The 19,100-nt window shown below is 45.1% G+C and overlaps 1 protein-coding gene across 1 annotated transcript in view; it reads left to right on the top strand.

Annotated features, from left to right (window-relative positions):
- LOC119437278 (valine--tRNA ligase-like) overlaps nucleotides 1-19,100 on the top strand; it is a 103,257-nt gene that overhangs the window by 17,488 nt on the left and 66,669 nt on the right. The window contains exons 6-13 of the mRNA XM_037704336.2: nucleotides 1,187-1,268; nucleotides 1,988-2,107; nucleotides 3,520-3,628; nucleotides 5,248-5,433; nucleotides 8,797-8,921; nucleotides 10,710-10,813; nucleotides 11,792-11,873; nucleotides 14,298-14,374. Of these exons, the coding sequence (XP_037560264.1) occupies nucleotides 1,187-1,268; nucleotides 1,988-2,107; nucleotides 3,520-3,628; nucleotides 5,248-5,433; nucleotides 8,797-8,921; nucleotides 10,710-10,813; nucleotides 11,792-11,873; nucleotides 14,298-14,374 (885 nt within the window). The remainder of the gene's footprint in view (nucleotides 1-1,186; nucleotides 1,269-1,987; nucleotides 2,108-3,519; nucleotides 3,629-5,247; nucleotides 5,434-8,796; nucleotides 8,922-10,709; nucleotides 10,814-11,791; nucleotides 11,874-14,297; nucleotides 14,375-19,100) is intronic.

Genomic DNA, 19,100 nt, shown 5'->3' with positions numbered 1-19,100 from the left:
GGGGGTATCATATTATAAAAAAAAATATTCCGTGGACTCTGACAGCCTGTTGGCGGGTTGCTGCATCAATACAAGGCACATGAATGCTAAATGAAAAACACTTTTTGCACCGTCATTGATGCACAACATTGCACTCGGGTGTGGTCACACAGGATCAGCACGTTGGCTTGCCAGTTGTGGGCTAGCCAAGCCAAACTGCTGGCCACTACGCACATGCATGTCTACAATGTCCCGTTTCAAGTTGCTCTTGTTAAATATTTTACACCTTGGCTACAAGAATACCTATATTGAGCTGTGAACAAACAAATATTCACTTTGCTGTAACCAATATTGTCTCTGTTCTTTCATTTTCGGTTTCGTTAATGATAAGGCATGGCTAAATAAATCTGAGGTTTATTTTATTATATTCGTGTTTGTTGTACTGACATTTGACTGTAGTGCCTAATCAGTTTAATCAGGTTATTTTACTGTACCTAGTTGACATTACATTTGGTATATTAGGTACTAATTATATTAGGATTCTATGGATACATTAGTTTCTGCGTGGCACACTGAACTGTTGTTGCATCATTTCTAGCCCTTCTATGTAAAATGCAAGGCTGCATGCTGTTTTAGGTGCAGCATACTGTACCTTCAATCGGGGATCACAAAGCACTCTTAAATTTTTTAACTATCTTCGTCTACCTTTGGGCAGGCTGCATACACATTAATGTACATGGGGAATCATTAACACTAGCCAAAAACAAGAACAGATTGTTGTACTTCAGAGAGGAATATTCGAAATGAACCTTTATGGTGCCTGCTATTAGTACCAGCTTGCCTTTCCATTCTACGTAACTGACCATAATTTGCTGGCTTGTTCTAAATGGCAGGTGGAATCATAGAGCGTCCAAGCTTCTGCTTTTCAATATCTCTCAACATAACATCTCTCTGTTGATAAGAAAAAATTTGTAATGATTTGAGACAATAGACCGATCAGCAGCACAAAATAAGCAACCCTCATCATGAAAACGCCGTCGAGTAATAGCATGCATACTTTAAACAGCCTGGTTATCTCGTCTGTATTTACTGGCAATAAGTATTCCTGTGTGCTGTCGTAGAACTATAGAGGGTGACAGTTATAAAGCAGCAGCTTGGGTATTTGTTATTTTTTTTTTATGTTGACGGTTACATTGTGTAATTTCAGGAAAGGAGACCGCATCTACGAACAGCTGCGCATGATGGGTTGCTCAGTTGACTTTGACCGTGCAACGTTCACCATGGACCCTGTGAGTATAGTTACTATAGTTACTTTCCTTTTGAGCCACGTCAGGCTCGCTTGATTCAATGAACTTTGATTGCCCATGCACTGCAAAGATTTTGCATTGTTGTTGCATAGTGATACTCTTGATCATCAGTTCCCAGCCCCATCAGCTACATTGCAGTGAGGCAGGGCGGATGCAAGTGGGAAATGTCCCTAAGAATGTTGGGCGTGGTCATTGTGTGTTAACATGCGAATACTGTTTCACAGTTTCAGTAACTTTCACGCAGTGCTGTTAAAGCTGTGACTGCATTCACTTTGAGTAGAAAGCCCCAGTGGTATGCTTGCTTGAACTAATTGGTTGCCTACTTACACACGAGGGTTGTAAAATAATATTTTGGTGGGAAATAGCAAAATGGATGCAGGGGTAGCTGGTACTGTTATTATTGTTTATTATTTGTCTGCATCACATTAAAATGAGACGCAAAATGATACGTGTACAATATACTTGTAGCCTAGTTGTAGGGCAGCTTGGTTAAATTTGCCTATGATTCGGCTACAATATAACCTACAATTTTCCTGTGAGCTTGCCTGTGAGTTGACTGAGTAGCTGAACTATTCAAAAACGAGTACCATTCCTCACTAGATGTGTTGTGTTTTGGTTTGCATGCGTTTCATGGGGAGGGGACTCAATTTAAGCTTTTTCTCTCGGCGCTGTGTGCTGATAGTGGCGCTTTGCTTGTGCAGAAAATGTGTAAAGCAGTGACAGAAGCATTTGTGCGCCTGCACGACCAAGGGCTCATCTACCGCTGCTGCCGACTCATCAACTGGTCTTGTGCCCTGCGCTCGGCCATCTCTGACATTGAGGTCTGCACTACTTTTGTTTTTTCGGGGTTGTCTTATGCGGTGGTCTGCTTCAATAATTAGTCCCCCTCACACATTTTGTTCGAGGGCAAGTTATTCACATACAAACTACCCAACCAGGTGAGCCAAGCTGGAGCATTGTTGTATTGATTTCACATGTACTGTGCTCTTACAAAACATAAATAACAAACTGGTCTGTGTTTTTATTTAATAATGAATATAAGTGATGGGCAGATAGTGAGGACTGCCACTTGTGGGCATTATGCTCGTACTGTTCAAATGGTCAGGACTGTGTGAGAAGCCACAAAGCTTAAGTCTGGAATGGAAAATAGCACATAATTCTCTTTTGATAGTCCATCTTGCACATAAGCTTTCATGTTCAACTTGTGGTAAAATGGCGGGATTTTAGGTGGTGTTGATCAATGCTTTTCCACATTTTCATGCCTTGAGTTTTTTTTTTTTTTTTTTTTCTGAATTGCACGCCAATATAGTAAGCTGATACATATTGTTACCTGGCACCTCAAAGCACTATACTAGTTGTCGTATGAATTTAGGCATGGCTGCTATTGTTTGTTTATTTGTTACTTAGCTCTTGTTCACTGGTTTAGATAGTATATGTACTAGTTAAAATGAACAGAGTTGGGAGAGAACTTGAAACAGCTTATCATAACTCTCAAGAAAAATGCTTTTAACACTCTTTGTGATAAAGCTGAAGGGATGCTACAGTTACAGTAATCATAACCATTGCTTTATAATAACTGTATGTGAGCAATATTGTGAGTACTATCTATCATTGGGCCAGTATTTGCAGCGGGCAATTGAAAGTAAACTCAGCAGCCCATTGGTTGACTGAGCCATCATGTCCATGATGGAATTTTCACCTCAGAATAAAACTGTGCCTGTTCACTAGTGACTGCTGGGTTGAGACCGTCCTCACTGTATTCATCCGTATGAAGTGGTGTCAAAGTTGGCCCAGGGTGGCCCATGCTTGTGGCTATGGGCCAAACTTATGACCTTTCACCCTGGGGTGCTGTCACTTTTGCACGATGTAATATTCAATTTGATGCCTCACTTGAGTTACAGGCATCCTTTTAATGCGAATGAGGGTTCCCCGCATTGGTAGAATAACTCTGGTGAGAAGTATCCCATTTCTCTCAGCACATTCCCACTGCAGCGTGCCTCACAATCAGAGATCATAGTTTTGGCACGTAAGACTTCAGAAAGTAAAGATGAAAAGAACATTCTCCACTTTCTTGAGCATTATTGATGTGGGCAGCTGTACCAATAGTGACTTTGTGTACAGGTGTATGCATTGCAGCTAGTAGGTGCCCAGAGTCTTGCAAGTGTGCGTCCTGCGGTTGACGAAGCAGGGAATGTCTGCATATCTCTTGATGCTAATGTTTTTGCACCTACAGGTTGATAAAAAAGAGCTACCTGGACGCACTCTGCTCCCTGTGCCAGGTTATAAGGACAAGGTGGAGTTTGGTGTGCTCGTCTCCTTTGCCTACCGTTTGGTGGATTCGGGTTAGTTCATTCTCATTTGCTAATTGGAGCTAAGGTGGTACGGACTGTGCTACATATGTGCATTTGTGACTGACTATGACTGTCTCATGACTCCACGCTTGTTTACTGCAGCAGCACTTTCTGAAGCTTTTTGAAGTTAGAATTCTTGTGCATTGTGACCCTACCAGTGATTCACCATATAGTCTTGCTCCTTTGAAACTTTCTCAAGCTCCTGGTAGATGGTGCCCCAGTGCATTCAATCATCATCAACAGTAATTTTTTCCTGCATTGATTTTTAGCAGAGTTGTCACTTGCGCACTACAGTAAAGCCCTGCTCAGCTGCACATGGGAAATAACTGGCGTGACCCACGCTGCAGTGAATGTGTCAATTACTACAGCAACTTGTTAAAAGCACAAAGATAAACTGTATTTTGACTGGAGCTTTGAACAGCTTTGATGAGTTTTCTTTAGGTGTGTGTAAATGCAGTGAAGGGTTAGAACTCTTGGGGTGCTCAAGAAGATTGAAATTTGGAACATTTGAACCTAGAAAATCAAAAGAAAGGTGCTTGGTGGTTGATTGACAGTGAGCATGAGCAAATCTGTTTACTTGTGCAACATAGGTGGGCAGTCATCATGCACTTTTATGTACCGTATATTCTTGTGCAAGGGTCACACTGTATTTTAAATTCTGACCCGAACTTCTGACTCTTTATATTGAAGTTCGTTATACAGTTAAACCTGGATATAACGAAATTGACAAATTCCCGAAAAACTTCGTTATAAAGAGGATTTCGTTATATGCAGGTTCGGCACAAAAATTGGAAAAATAAATGCTTACCGTATGTACTATCACTCTAGATTTACCCCCAACACACTAAAGTTGCGATGAACAAAAAAGTCCCAGTTTCGCCCGAAAGCCGAAGGTCTTTGTGATTGCGACAGCAAATTAGCAGACAGCTATACGAAGTAAGGATAGTCAAACCTCGTTAATACGTACCCGCTTAATGCGTAATTGCGGTTTAAACGTAGTCGCGAAGATTCCCCCACCCAGCCCCCATTGAACCCCACCACTGCTTATAAGCCATTGTCGCTCATTGCCCACCAAACGGTTAGTGCGTACTATTTTTCTTGTTCACACGTACAGGCACATCCGCAACATCTCATGTGCGCAGACGTTCGATTCTCGAGTTGCGACGCCCGGACGACAGTCGCCAGTGATAGTGAACTTACAACATGGCCACCATGACGTATTTTCTGCCGATTGCCGTGCACAAAAGCATGGCCTTCGAGATAAGTTCTCGGTAACGCGGAGAAGCTACCGGTAGGGGGCGCGAATTCGCTGTTGCCGTCGGAGTAGTAACCGCGCAGAAGCACATTTTTTTGCGGAGCGCATTTGTGCCGTCCCCGTGGACGTCGCTTTGAGGTTCCGTGTAGAGTCCAAACACAGCAACATCGTCGCCGTGCGCTACACGTTACACTGGTGATAGCTGCTGCAGCGTTCAAATAGTAATTATTCTTCCTCCTTGAAGCAACAGGTGGTGTGGAAATGAACATAGTGCCTTCTGGGCAAGTCACATGGCGACACCACTTGCGATTCACACTTTGCCCTGACCATTTCCTCCGCATTTGATTTATCGCAGAAGCAGATGAAGAAGTGGTGGTGGCCACAACCCGAATTGAGACCATGCTGGGCGACACCGCTGTGGCTATACATCCAAATGACCCACGGTACTTTGAATTGCACGGAAGATACGTGGTGCACCCTTTCTGTGATCGGCAGATTCCCATTGTCACTGATGAGTTTGTCGACATGCAGTTTGGCACTGGTGAGTGGGGAGAAGCCATTGTGAATGACATTGTTTATTTGTCTCTCTTGCACTGTTGATTACATCTAGCTTGGGTAAGAAAGATAGTACCATTTCATTTGGATGCAGATAGAATGGCAAAAACATTGCAGGAGTAAGAACATGAAAAGCTTGGTGATATTGTTTTTCATAGAATAATGCGCACACAGATACACTCGGTGACAAGTAAAGAATGAAGGAGAGGCTCTCCTCATGCAAGTGTCTCACGTTTTCTTTGAGTGCCTTTTTGTTTACAGAAAATAGGCAGTTCTCTTATTGCCAGGGTGTAAAGTGGAGGCACACCAGTGGTACAGCAATAACATCATGACGTATTCATGCACCGCATATGTTAACAGCCAAGATTGGCATGTGGGGGAATCAGGAAGACAGCTCAGAGCACAATGCACTCGCACTCTAATTTGGGGAGTTGGGAAAGGGATTTGGAGATAGGTAATACTGATGTTTATTTGGAAGGACGACCTCATGAGCCCTCCAAAGCAGGGAGAGGAGCATGTCATAGCTGAAAAGATGCACCATTATAGGCTGAGTGGTTTAATTGATCCAGTTAATCCGCAACAGACATGGGTATACAGTGTAGACCGCTTATAACGTAAGTCGCCGGAGTCGCGAATATCTGCACTATAAGCGGTACCGCACTATAACCAAAACAACAATTTTCAAGCCCTGCACGTATGCGAAACGTGTAGACCAAGAATGTAGACACGCTTGTACTATCGCGCGCACATCGCGATTACGTTTTCGCCAGTAAGCTGAAACATAATCGCGATGTAGCCGGTGCTCTTCAAGCTCGACAGCTTTGCACCGAGTCAAAACGAAACTGTTTGCCGCAACCGCTGCGGAAAAAACCGTGTTCGCTATCGACGCGATTATGAATGGTGACTTTGCGGTGCTGAAGGCACGCGCCTGACGCACGCTCCGAGTCTGGACGAATTAACTACCATTCTCGATCTGCAACACCTGCAGTCGAAACCGCGATCGCTATCTATGCGATCATCGATGGCGACTACGCAGTTTTTAGGCACACGGCCTACGCGCGTACCGAGTAAAAATGAAACTACTGTTCGCCACAACCGCTGCGGAGACGACCGCGGCCGCTATCGACGCGATCGTGGATGACGACTACGCAGTTACGAAAGCCTGCGGCTAATGCGGTGTTATGAGCCGTGGTAAACGCAAGAATACAGGCTTTAAAGACACAAATAGGCTCGAAGCGTTCCGGCGTTGCTGTCATTCACGTACGTTTTCAACTGATGGCTGTGGCGATGCGGACTCCGCTTCTTCGTTTCGGTTGGACGCTAGCGCCGTTCTTGCTCTTTTGCGTCGCACATTTGCGGCGCTCCTCGAGCTCCGAAAGTAGTCCGAATTAACCGATGTGCGGCCAAATAAGTCCGAATTAACGAGAGTTTGATTGCATTGAATAATGCACACGCCGGCCGAGAGCACGCACCTTGTTGAGAAGTGTGCTTGCTGCCGCCCTTGTCGGGTCGTCAATTTAAATTGCGCTAAAGGTATGCAGCTTGCGCAAGACAGGGGTAATTGGAGATTGCAGGGAGAGGCCTTCGTCCTGAAGTGGACATAAATATAGGCTGATGATAATGATGATGATGAAAGGTATGCGGACCCTTCAGACTCGATTTTCTCTTGAACTAAGTCGTGTCTTGACATGAAACAGTTGCTGCAAGGTTACTGGAATGGTATTTTAACAGTCCACGTTGTCTTGATATTTGCAGTTAGTGTCCCTTTAACATTGGCTACTGTGACACCTGTGAATTAAAACAGCAGTCTGAACTGAGAGATCTGTTCAATTTTTCTAGCATCATGAAATTAGCCAAGAAATCTGCATTGTACTTTAGCAATAGCCAGAGAGCACTGATTTTGACCCGCTGTAGTGACTCATTGCCTAAGGCGTTCTGCAGCTGAGCACGAAGTAAGGGGTTCCATTCCCACTTGCGGAGGCTGCATTTCTGGGCTGGGCTGCGGAGGCTGCATCTTGGTGTACACAGCGCCTTAACGAGTTATAAAACACTACGCAGTAGAAAACAACAAAGCGCATCTCTGGTCGCTCGGGCCCCACTCGCTTGATGCGCAAGCCATCTCGTACCGCAGTGATTCTGGCGGAGTGGGCACAGAATGCCAGAATACCCTGCCAAAGTGCCCTGCCCAAAGAAGCTACTGACCCAGGCCGAACTTGTGGAGCACAAACGTAAGCTTGCTGAAGCCATAAAAACGACAATGCCCGTCTCAGCCCGCGCGAGTCCCACCAGCTCGGCTTACATTGGTATATCGTGCTGCAACGCTTCACGCGACAATTGGCATTGTGTAGATGTCAATGACAGTTGAGTGTTCTAAATTTTTAGTGGCTTCAGATCGTACGTTTATATTCTCGCATGTTTCTTAAAATTTTTTTTTAAACATATGAATGAGGTTCTGCTGTATGTACCTTCAGATAAGCAATAGCATGTGGTGTCATGGAACTGTTGTCTGTGTGTTATGGCACTGCTGTTCGTATGAGAAGCTTCAGCATTGGTTGCCTATGGCTTGTTCGCTGTTCTCTTAGCAGAGTCCCATAGCCTGTCAGGGAACACTGTCTTGTGAAGTGTTACACCCTTAAGCAGTGTCTTACATTCAATCAATGCATGCATTTTTGATATTGACATTTACCCAATTTACTCGCATAATGAGCGCACCCCTCACTTTTCCAATCAATAAGTGTGTTTTTTTTCTCTTTTTTTCGCATAACGATCGTACACTGAATTTGCTGCTGTGAGGTAGGAGACATGGTACGATTCGGCGTGTGATACTGCGTCCGATGCGCTGGGACGGCAGCCAGATTCGAGGCTTTTCGCCATGCAATAGCACTGGATCGGACACCCAGCGTGCGACAAAAGTAGGAGGCATCCGACACGATTTGGCGACCTATACGGCATCCGACCCGCTGGAAACGAGGTGTTTTGTCTTGCCGTAGCGCCTATGTGAATGCCTGCGCATGCTAGGTATGTCATCCGACTCTACAGCACGGCAATAAATCTCGGATCTGGCTGTGTTCCGGTGCATTAGGCGCCATATCATACTGTGTCTCCTAATTTTTTAGAGGTGGCCACGGAAAAATCTAAATCACTCAAAATTTTACCCCATATAATGAACGCACCCCCCAACTTTGAAAAAAGTGCAATCATTTTCCGAGTAAATATGGTATATATAATGTAGTGTTCTGTGTGTTTTATTTCAACATTGCAATGTAGAAAGATTCTGATTGATTTCTGAATTTTTGTTTCAATCTGTCTTTTCCTGCAAATCTCTGTCTTTGTGACCTCTGCTGTACAGGTGCAGTAAAGATCACACCAGCGCATGACCACAATGACTATGAAGTTGCCATGCGCCATGAGCTTCCTATCATCACAATAATTGAAGATGACGGCACCATCTCGCCAGGCTGCGGAGAGTTTTCGGTGAGCTCTGCATTATGGAAGCTTTGCTTCATTCAGAGGATCATAATAAATGGGAGTATTTTTTATACTCATAAAATAAAAATGCCATAAATACTAAATAGAAATAGTGTTAGAAGTGCCTTTACACAAATTGTGACGCCCGTTTGCGATTGATGTGAAGGTTGCACGTGGTACCTATGCGGTGTGCACTGAACATGCAGAAATGCATGCAGGATATACCTGATTTACTCTATGCTGGGCAGGCTTGATGCCAGTGATAATGACTGTGGCTAGTGGGGCCTTTTCTTTGTATTTGATTTTAATGTGTATCCCAATTTTAGTCAGTTGCATTCCCCAGCCAAAAAAAACTGCTTGTTGCAATCAAATACATAAACACAATATATTAGCTCACAGTACCATTATACAAACCATGTTATAATAAAGTTGTATTTGGCACAAAAATACCTTCGTTATATTCAATATTTATTATGAGCATATAATATTGGTTGCATGCTAATATAAAAGCAAAATTATAAATTTCCTTTGTTATGTTTAATAAATATTTAACTATATCTGTGTTTCTTATACAGTAGAACTCTGCTATTATGTTCCCGAATTCTGCGTTTTCCCGGCTGTTACGTCGTTTTCGGCCGGTCCCGGCACAGCTTCCATAAAACCCAATGCATTGGTAACCCCACTGTTGCGTCGCAACTGTGGGACCGTTCCCGCATCATACGTTGCAAACTGCACTCCGCGCCGGCCCGAGCAGCCATTCTGACTTTTCATGTCACTTGGCTTGGTGGCTTGACTTGAATTCCTGTTCGGGCATGGGCGGCCCAAAGGGCCGGGGGCGACAACTGTAACGTATTTTCGGTTTCCGCCAGCAAAAGCATGGGCTTTGAGATCCGTATTTGCTATCTAAAGATGGTGTCTATGACGCGTTGTGGCCCTAAAATTAGTTTTGGCGCATAGACGTTCTGTATAAAGTCCAAGGGCAATAACGCCGTCGCCGCGCGCCGTATGCTGTGTGAGCGAGTGAAAGCGTGCAAGGGGAGCCGACGACCGTGTCTAAATCTCGCGCGTGCAAAAAAGAAAAGCAGGGAGGAAGCGCGCCTTCTTCCGTTGCTCTCGAGGCACCGGTGAGGGAGCGAGGGGGGAGGGATAGCGGCCGTCGTCGTACTCTGGCATCAACTGCGTTCTGCGCGGCGCGGACCGTATCTTGAAAGTGATCTGTGTTGGGGGCAGGGTCGAGGCAGTGTAGATGTGGCGGCGCCTCGTAGCTTTGTGCGTGCTGTGTGTTCTCGGCGCTCAGTTTGCATTGAAGCGATAGAGAACAGCACGAAAGTCATTTCGGTCGCTTCTGCAGCGGCGCTTCCTGACACCAGTGTTTGACAGCACGTGTCCGCGCTCATTGAGTGGGATGTGTTCATGTTTGCCTGTGGGCGCTCACACCATGCTTGGTAATATAGTTAATAAGCGAATGTTTACAAGTTTATACGGACGATAAAACTACTATCTTTACTTTGTATAGCTGTCTACTAATTTACTATCGCAATCGATGCTTCGGCTTTCGGGTGAAACTACTTTTTTTCACACGTAAGAATTAAAATAATATTGTGTGCAGTTCAACACTACTCCCATTTCTCAATTTTTCCTGTTTCTCGGCCCTTGAGTTTCCCGGCTCTTACGTTTTTTTTACGGTCCCGTGAAAAACGTATCAGCGGGGTTCTACTGTATTGAGATTCTACCTATTAGTGTTTTTTAATTGCTGCAACCTGTGAAAAAGTATATTTCCTGGGCATGTTATAGGGGATGAAGCGGTTTGATGCCCGAAAGGCTGTCCTGGAGGCCCTGAAGAAAAAAGGACTCTACCGAGGCACCAAAGACAACCCCATGGTTGTGCCCATTTGCAGGTACTCCTGGCACTCTTGTGATTTTTGAAGCTACTATGATTGAACAAGGTTCCTGTCTCTTAATGCCTGTGTTACAGGGATTCCACTACATTGCTTGTTGAGCACTGTCCGTGTTTTATTGCAGTCACATGCACACTTTCTAGGACCATTGAAAACAAAGATTATTGAAATTCATGAGCCCTATTGTCTTCCTTTCGCTAGCTCGCACAAAGCAACCAATCATGTATGTGAATCTCAGTGGCTTCTGGTTTCGAGGTTCATTGAAAGTGAGTGTGTGACTGCATCATGACACACCAAGATTCATTTACCTTTAGAGAAACATCACTGATGCGAGGCGTGAGTCACTTTTGCTACGTGAACTGTTAGGTTCAGAAAGAACGTGGGCTAGATGGAAGTTGCAACATTGATGTAGGTGCAAGCTCTGTGGAGAGTTTTAGCTGAGCACTTATGATGGCACTTTGCTCAGACTGGTGTATCCTAGCAGCTGCCACACAGCCTAGGGGGAACTCTAGTGCTCATGTGCACAAAGCTCATCCCAGCAGCGGGAACATATAATGCTGCTTTTGCTCCACCAGAAAGGTGATAGGGCAAAGCATGAGGGTGCATCCACTTGGCTTTTTGTCCAAGCTGACAGTGCATAGCTCACGTCTCGGGGAGACTTTCTAGCTTGGGCTTTTGCTACCGTTAAAGCTTCTTCATGGACGGACCACTGCCACTTGAGTAAAAATGCAGATTGGGATGGCTTTAGCTCCTGCCCATGTGCCATGTAACAAAAGAGGGAAAGAAGGGGAGGAATGTCACTAGCAGATGGCCTTGTAGAGGTGTGAAAAAACTCTTCTTAACTTCGACTTAAATGAAGAAAATTATGGTAGTATGCAAATTTAATTCAGTTTTTCTCAGAAATAAGCAGTAACATTATCAACAAAAAGTGGAATTTGAGAGATGGATACATTATAATTAGCCCGATTTTCTTCTCAGCCGGTCCAAGGATATTGTGGAGCCTTTGCCGAAGGTCCAGTGGTTTGTGAGCCTTTCTAAGATGGCTGCCGAGGCTGTCAAGGTTGGTCTATATCCAATATTCTGTGTGCATGAAGTACAGCAGTAACATTTAGTTCGATCTCTACAGAAGGTCCTGGTTGGTACCGATGCATTTCTATGGTCCAAAGCTTTTGTTATTTCAATCATGAAGTTGACTGACCCTGATAATTCAAGCTTGACTGGTCTGCGCGCATGGGCCTGGCCCCGTTGGTGACCAAAATGGCTGCAGCATGTCTGTGTTGACGGCGGTAAGGGACAGTGAATGCGTCGAAGACTCATCATTTCCCGCTGAAAATTCCTGTTTTCGCAGATTTTTGAATGAAAATGGCAGGCCACAATGAATGATTACCTTACTTAATTGATCCTAACCCACGCCTTTTTCGCAAGAAAATTGGTTCAAAAATTGCCTGCTCATTTTAATCTGATACTTAAGTGTTTGCGGCGTTAGCGACAGCCTATTTTTGGAGCCAGCATCATTGCCATTGTCATCACAAGGTAGCAGCAGAACAAGTTCTTGTGTGGGATAGCAGCACCAACGCACCAATTTCAGGGCTTAAATACGACAGCTCATGCATATAATAATCAGTTTTTTACATGCCAGGTTAGCAGCAACAGAATCATGTCACATGTTTTCAGCGCTCTGGAAACTTGCATGTGCCGCAGGCATAGGCCACCTCCGATATGTGATTGTAGTTGAGTGATTTGAGAAATGCGGGATATCAGAAACAGGTGGACCACAAGGAGGGCAGCATGTTAGGGTCCATAGAAAGTGATAAGAAGCTGTCTGGAGATTGACAACACTATACATTGTGTAAATAAATTTCCATTCTGTGAAGAATTCTGGGAAAAATACCATTCTCTACAGGATTCATCTTATTGCTGATTGCCACAATTTGAGGCATGCTACATTTTTGGTGTTATAAAATCGAGTGCATGCTAGATTTAGGTGTACATACATTGTTTTCTTTGAACCCATAAAAATTGGGTATGCATTAGGGGTGTGAAAATACTGAATACTAGTAGATTTTGAATCGAATATCAGAAAATTTAACACAAACATTTATGCTTCCTAATTTTGTGCAAGAACTCAGTGCTGCACGTGCTCAGGAAGGCCTAATCCCATTAATAAGAATCATGCTAGCTATCAGCGACTTACCTATGAATCGAGATGTATGGTACGCCCTACTCTTATTAAAGGGAACGCCAAATGAGTATCCCAGCACTGATAACAACTCAGTTTGTATACGAAGGTCTGGAAAATATTTTTAGCAATAGAATGTCTGTCAAATAAAATTTAGTGCTTTATTTCCCTCCGAAGCTGAAGAAATAGTGAAGTTGTCCTAAATACCAATGGGGTTTTCAGCTTAATAATTGCCCATACTATGCTTAATGGCATCCCCGATTGATTAGAAAGTTTTGCTTTCCAATTTTCTTCTAGCAAACTGGAATGTTTTTTTCATCTTTATGGCAAGTGGTTCCTGTGGGTTATTGTCAGTTCATTAAGGCCAATCTGTGGACAGACAAAAGTGGGGAATGCACATCACATCACTTCGCAACGCTCTGCGTGGTCATCGGTGCCCCACAGGTCGACCGCAGTAGGTGCCGATGGTAAAGAGTTGTCAAATTAGGAGGCTCACGGCAAGCTTGCACGACGTAACCCCCTCCCCCCCCCCCTTTTTTTTTTTCTTTTTTTCACATCCATCTACCGTCTGTGGCAACCGAAACGTGGCTGCCATTGTTTATTTCGCCACCATGAAGGTCTACCTTACACATGCACTAAGCAAATCATGATAGCTATTAGATTGCTCTTCTTGTGTCTGATGAAAGTTGCGCATCTAAAGCATGAATGATGTGGGACATATTTCTTGCAATTTTTAAGTGAGGCATCACCCACTGGTCACCACATTCATTTTACACTTCACTATGAGCATGTGGCAACTCCAGCAGATATGTGTATTTGGCTTCATCACTGTTTTAACTGGATACCTATGGTGTCCATCGTGACCTTGGTAACAGTGTGTTTCTTTCACAGCATGGAACAGACATGCCAACAGTTACCCATGTGACACTGAAATATGTTACTCATGCCTGGAGAGCCCAAATGAATCTGCCAGTTAGGGCTACCTGATGATTTGAACATGCCAGAAGGCGAGTGTGTGTCAAATCACCAATTGTTGCTAGTGATTCTTGCAAGTGACTCAGCGAAAAGGCTGAGCCTAAATCTGCCTATAATAAGTGCAACTGGTCACACTGCCCCGTACTCTTCAGTAGTGCCTTGTAAGAAATGTTGAGAAGCTGATGAACTTTCATAACATTGGTTATCTTGCTTTTTTTTTTCTTCTTTGTATATGTGTGTGTGCTTCCATCACTAAGCCAGGCGTTAGAATTCTTAAGCGCAGCTTCTTGTGCCTCACTAAACTTAGCTTCGTGGTCTTGTCTCCTACAGGATGTAAGGGAGGGCAACTTGAAACTGATCCCCGAGCACCACATCAAAATCTGGAACTACTTTCTCGAGAACGTTCGGTGAGTATCACACTTTTGTGGCACTAAGTTTAGTATGTACTGCAAATACAATGTTGAGGAGTGTTCAAGGAGTTTAAATAGATGACTTTAAAAAATTTGGTTCTGGCCAAAAAAACGCCCAGAATCGCTCTATGCTACCTTATGATTGTATTTCCTGCAGCATTGTTGGCTAAGTGCTTGTCCGCTTGATCTTGATCAGGCAGAAACTAACGACCGGCAGCTTGTTCTCTAGCACTGCCACCTCCACACTTTGCTGCAAAGTGCATTAATTTATAATTGAAAAGGCCATACCATTGTATTTCTGCACTGCAACTCTCCATCTCACCGTGTTCTTCGTATATCATTCGATTACTCCATAAAATGTGAGTGAATTTGGTGGTCTAGATGTCCTTAAAACGAAATTTATTTATTTGTGTATGCCTTGCCGGTCTAGAAACTCTCACACGTTCACAGCTGCTGACGACGTTAACCACAGCCAGCTACTAATGTTATGTTCTGTAGAAGCTGCTTACATTTGTTTTGTTTGCCTGATGGGAAATGCAAACAGCGCTTCAGTGGAAATAATGCGGCAACTTAAAAATGCAGTCAGGCCTCGTTAGAACGAGCCTGGATATAATGAATTATCAGTCATAATGAAGTATAAATCTAAAATGTTTAGTCGAACGTTGTGATAAGTAAAGCCCGAGACAACGGAGTTTTTGCCACAGCAAAATATTTTTGTATCTCCGGTGAATGCCCATAGGTATCTCTCGGCAATGAAACTCCTGCAAAGTGCAATCTCGTATTAACGACATTGGAGGAATGTTAGTGTCCCTGTTATCTACCTGTGTAATGCACGCTTACAGGGGAAAAAAAGAGAGCTTAAGTGCATTTTCTGCCACTTAACTCTTTCCCTACCATGGGGAAAATAGGTGTTCTTTGTAGGTTACGCCACATTTTTTATTCTGAAGGAACTACAGTATAGACCACTTTATAACGTTACCACTTATAGTGCAGGACTGGATATAGTGTGGTCTTTTCAGACTCCTGTTAATTTTCCCGTAGCACTCCATGTATACACGTATCGCTTATAGTGCGGCTGCCTGGGAGTACGGAAGTCAGCAGAGACGGCGAACGCTCCCCTCAGGGCGCCCCAAGGAGTGCTCGAGCAAGAAAGAGAGACCAAGTGGAGGAGAAGGGCACATGGTACAGACGAAGAGCCAGTGAGGCTGAAACCAGAATCTTGAGTGCGAGTCGTGAAATGTCACGGCGCGCATAGCGAGCGCGGGCCACGAAACTGCCAATGCTCGCTTCACGATAACGGAAGTACACAAAACTTCAGGGAGCGGGCGGCGCCGGCACGGCACAGCGAAGGGCGCACGCGGAGACCGTGGAATGCGAGGGAGGAGGGTGGCAGGGAAGCGGATTTCGCCTCGGCAACTCTGCCGCTTCGGTGGCTTCCCTCGCCCTCCCTCGTAGCTCCCTCACTTTCGACTGTCACCTTGCGTGGCCGCTGCTCCAGCCGGCCCGGCGCCAGCTCCCCGAAGTTTCGTTTTCTGCCGTTATCGAGAAGCGGGCGTTTGCCGGCGTGGGCAGTTTCGTTGGCCGGCCTGGGGTAGCCGCAGCGTGCAAGGTCAACACGTGACTACAAAGTAGAGGAGGCATAAAGGAGAAAGAAGGGTTCACTGCCATTTTCTACGCGTGGCTACGGTAGCGTGGCTGAGACGTCGGCACGTACACGCGTCTTCCGGCGCAACGCAGAGTCGGTGACCTTGCCATTTGAGAGAGGGTGAAATTTCCGCCGCGTTTTATTTTCTTTCTTTTTTTTGTTTTGTTCGCATGCGACATTGAGGGGTATCTCCTAAGCTTTTACTCTATGGCGGTGCCGGAGCAATGCCAGTCGGAGGCGCCGCCAGCGTGATTTGGTTCGAATTAACGAGATTCGACTGTAAATTGAATGCAAACGTTCTAGCCGCATTCCTTGACTGTTGCATACGCGTGGCGGCTCGGTGCACATGCTTTGCATATGTGCGGGCCTTGAAAATTGTTGCTTTGGTTGTTCGTACTGCTTATAGTGCGGATATTCGCGACTCCGGCGACTTACGTTATAAGCGGTCTACACTGTAGTGCACTCAATATTTTATGTTAATACATAAACAAAATGCAGAATGAATGCAATTTTCACGCATAAATGTTTTATTAACGAGGTTTATGTCATAAAAAAGATATAAATTGCGAAAATCAAAATTGTGAGATAGAATTGAACAAAGTTTGTAAAGACACGCTTGTATCTACTAAGAAAAAAATGTAACTAAAATTCTGAGATATACAAAATGTATTGCCATCTAATAGGCACTACCTCCGAAAAAATGAAAATTTTTCATTGAACAGGTATTCTGCACAAAAATTTAACTGCAAGCACTACAGTTGGGCGTGCCGGGCTGCGGCCGCCGATGTTCTGGGCTGGTTTGTGTCGTCGTCGCTGATGCCCAATGGGTGCGGTATGGAAAGAGTTAAGTTGCGTAAAATACTGCCACAACAAGCTTGCATGGCGGCTGCCATTTTTGTTTACAAAATCAGCCACAGTGCCTGAAGTGATTGCAGGTGTTGGAATTACGTCATGGCCGCCATCTTGTTTGCCAATTGCCAATTTTAAATGGCATGGCTGCATTGCCATCGACCTGTACTGATGACGATTTGCGTACCACGGGTGGTGCATGCATACTCTGTGGCTTGGTGTGCATTGAAGTTTACCTGTGGTGTACAAAAAAAAAACAAAGTGCAGTAAAGACAAAGTCCACTTCCCATTGACGTGGACTTCTTTTATGGTGCTTGAGATGGTGGCCATTGCATGGGCTGCCACGCCTCCGGCCGTGATTCAGAACTAGTACTGCATTGTGTCACGAAAAGTGATCGTGAGAGAAATACCATTTCCGAAATGCGTGGCGATTACAAAATGCCGTTTAAATGGCCGCTCGTCATACGTCGCCAACGAGTCAACCAGGCAGACACTGTTAGATTCGAAAGTGGCTTTCAGCCTGCAGAACACCCTAGTACACTGTAGACCGCTTATAACGTAAGTCCCCGGAGTCGCGAATATCCACACTATAAGCGGTACCGCACTATAACCAAAGCAACAATTTTCAAGGCCCGCACATATGCAAAACATGTGCACCGAGCCGCCACGCGTATGCGACAGTCGAGGAATGCAGCTAGAACGTTTGCATTCAATTTACAGTCAAATCTCGTTAATTCGAACATGCTTAATTTGAACTGACGCTGTGGTCCCGTCAAAGTTATGTGTATTCCAATGGGCAAGAACGCCCGGTAGTTCAAACACGAGATCATTTGGGACGGTTAATTCGAACATAGCACGCACCGGCAATGCTCTCGGCAGCGCGCCAAATCAAGCGGCGGTGCCTCCGACCGCCGTTGCTCCAGCACCGCCATAGAGTAAAAGCTTAGGAGAGACCCCTCAATGTTGCGCGCGAAAAAAAAAAAAAGAAAGAAAAAAATGCGGTGGAGATTTCACCCTCTCTCAAATGGCAAGGTCGCCAACTCTGAGTGGCACCGGAACATGCGTGTACGTGCTGACGTCTCAGCCACGCTACCGTAGCCACGCGTAGAAAATGGCAGTGAACCCTTCTCCTTTATACTTCCTCTACTTTCTAGTCACGTGTTAACCTTGCACGCTGCGGCTGCGGCGCAGAGGGAAGCAGTGGTGCTGTCCCAGTCCAGCCAATGAAACTGCCCACGCTGGCAAATGCCCGCTTCCCGATAGCGGCACAAAACGAAACTTCAGGGAGCTGGCACCGGCACGGCGGCGGGCACGCACTGCGGTGACAGTCGAAGGTGAGGGAGCTATGAGGGAGTTGAGAGGGAGGGCGCGAGGAGTCACCGAAGCGGCGGACTTGCAGAGGCCAAGTACGCTTCCCTGCCGCCCTCCTCCCTCACCTTCCATGGTCTCCGCGTGTGCCCGCCGTGCCGGCACCGCCCGCTCCCTGAAATTCGTTTACTGCCGTTAGCGGGAAGCGAGCGTTGGCCGGCGTGGGCAGTTTCTTGGCCCTCTGTCGCTATGTGCTTGCGCACCGCGATATTTCACGACTCGCACCGTTCGTGCATTGTGCTATGGTGCACGAATAATTCCGGTGCCTGTTTGAGCGGAGCGTTCGCCGTCTCAGCTGACTTCCATACTCCCAGGCAGCCGCACTGTAACCGGTATTTCGTCCCCTGCAACTTCACTATAAGCGATACGCGCATACATAGAGTGCTATGGTAAAATTAATGGGACTCTGCAAAGACCGTATTATATCTGGTCCTGCACTATAAGCGGTTACGTTATAAGTGGTCTATACTGTATATATTTCAAGTGACTAGATGGGTGCTTTCCAAGTATGCAAGACATGAAATAGTTTATGTTCTCATATTTCGCATTCCTGTAGAAGGTTATCGCATGGAGTCCACATTCTGTAAACTTGACAGAATTCACTGAACAATGCAAAATTCTTACTGCATTCTGCCGCCGTACGGTTTTCATGATTTTGAAGATACAGGAAATGTGGTGAAACAAAATTTTCAATTGACTTAATTAATTGTTGCCTGAAGGGGTTAATTGTATAACAAATAAATCTGGGTACTGGGTGTCTGTGCTGAAAGAAAAAGGACCCTGAAATCCTGGAAAAGAAAAGAAAAACAATGTACAGTGTAGACCACTTATAACGTAACCGCTTATAGTGCAGGACCGGAT

This window comes from Dermacentor silvarum, chromosome 1, assembly GCF_013339745.2.
Source record: "Dermacentor silvarum isolate Dsil-2018 chromosome 1, BIME_Dsil_1.4, whole genome shotgun sequence".
Lineage (NCBI taxonomy): Eukaryota > Metazoa > Arthropoda > Arachnida > Ixodida > Ixodidae > Dermacentor > Dermacentor silvarum.
Note: the sequence above shows the minus strand (reverse complement) of the source record. Positions and strands in the feature narration are given on the sequence as shown.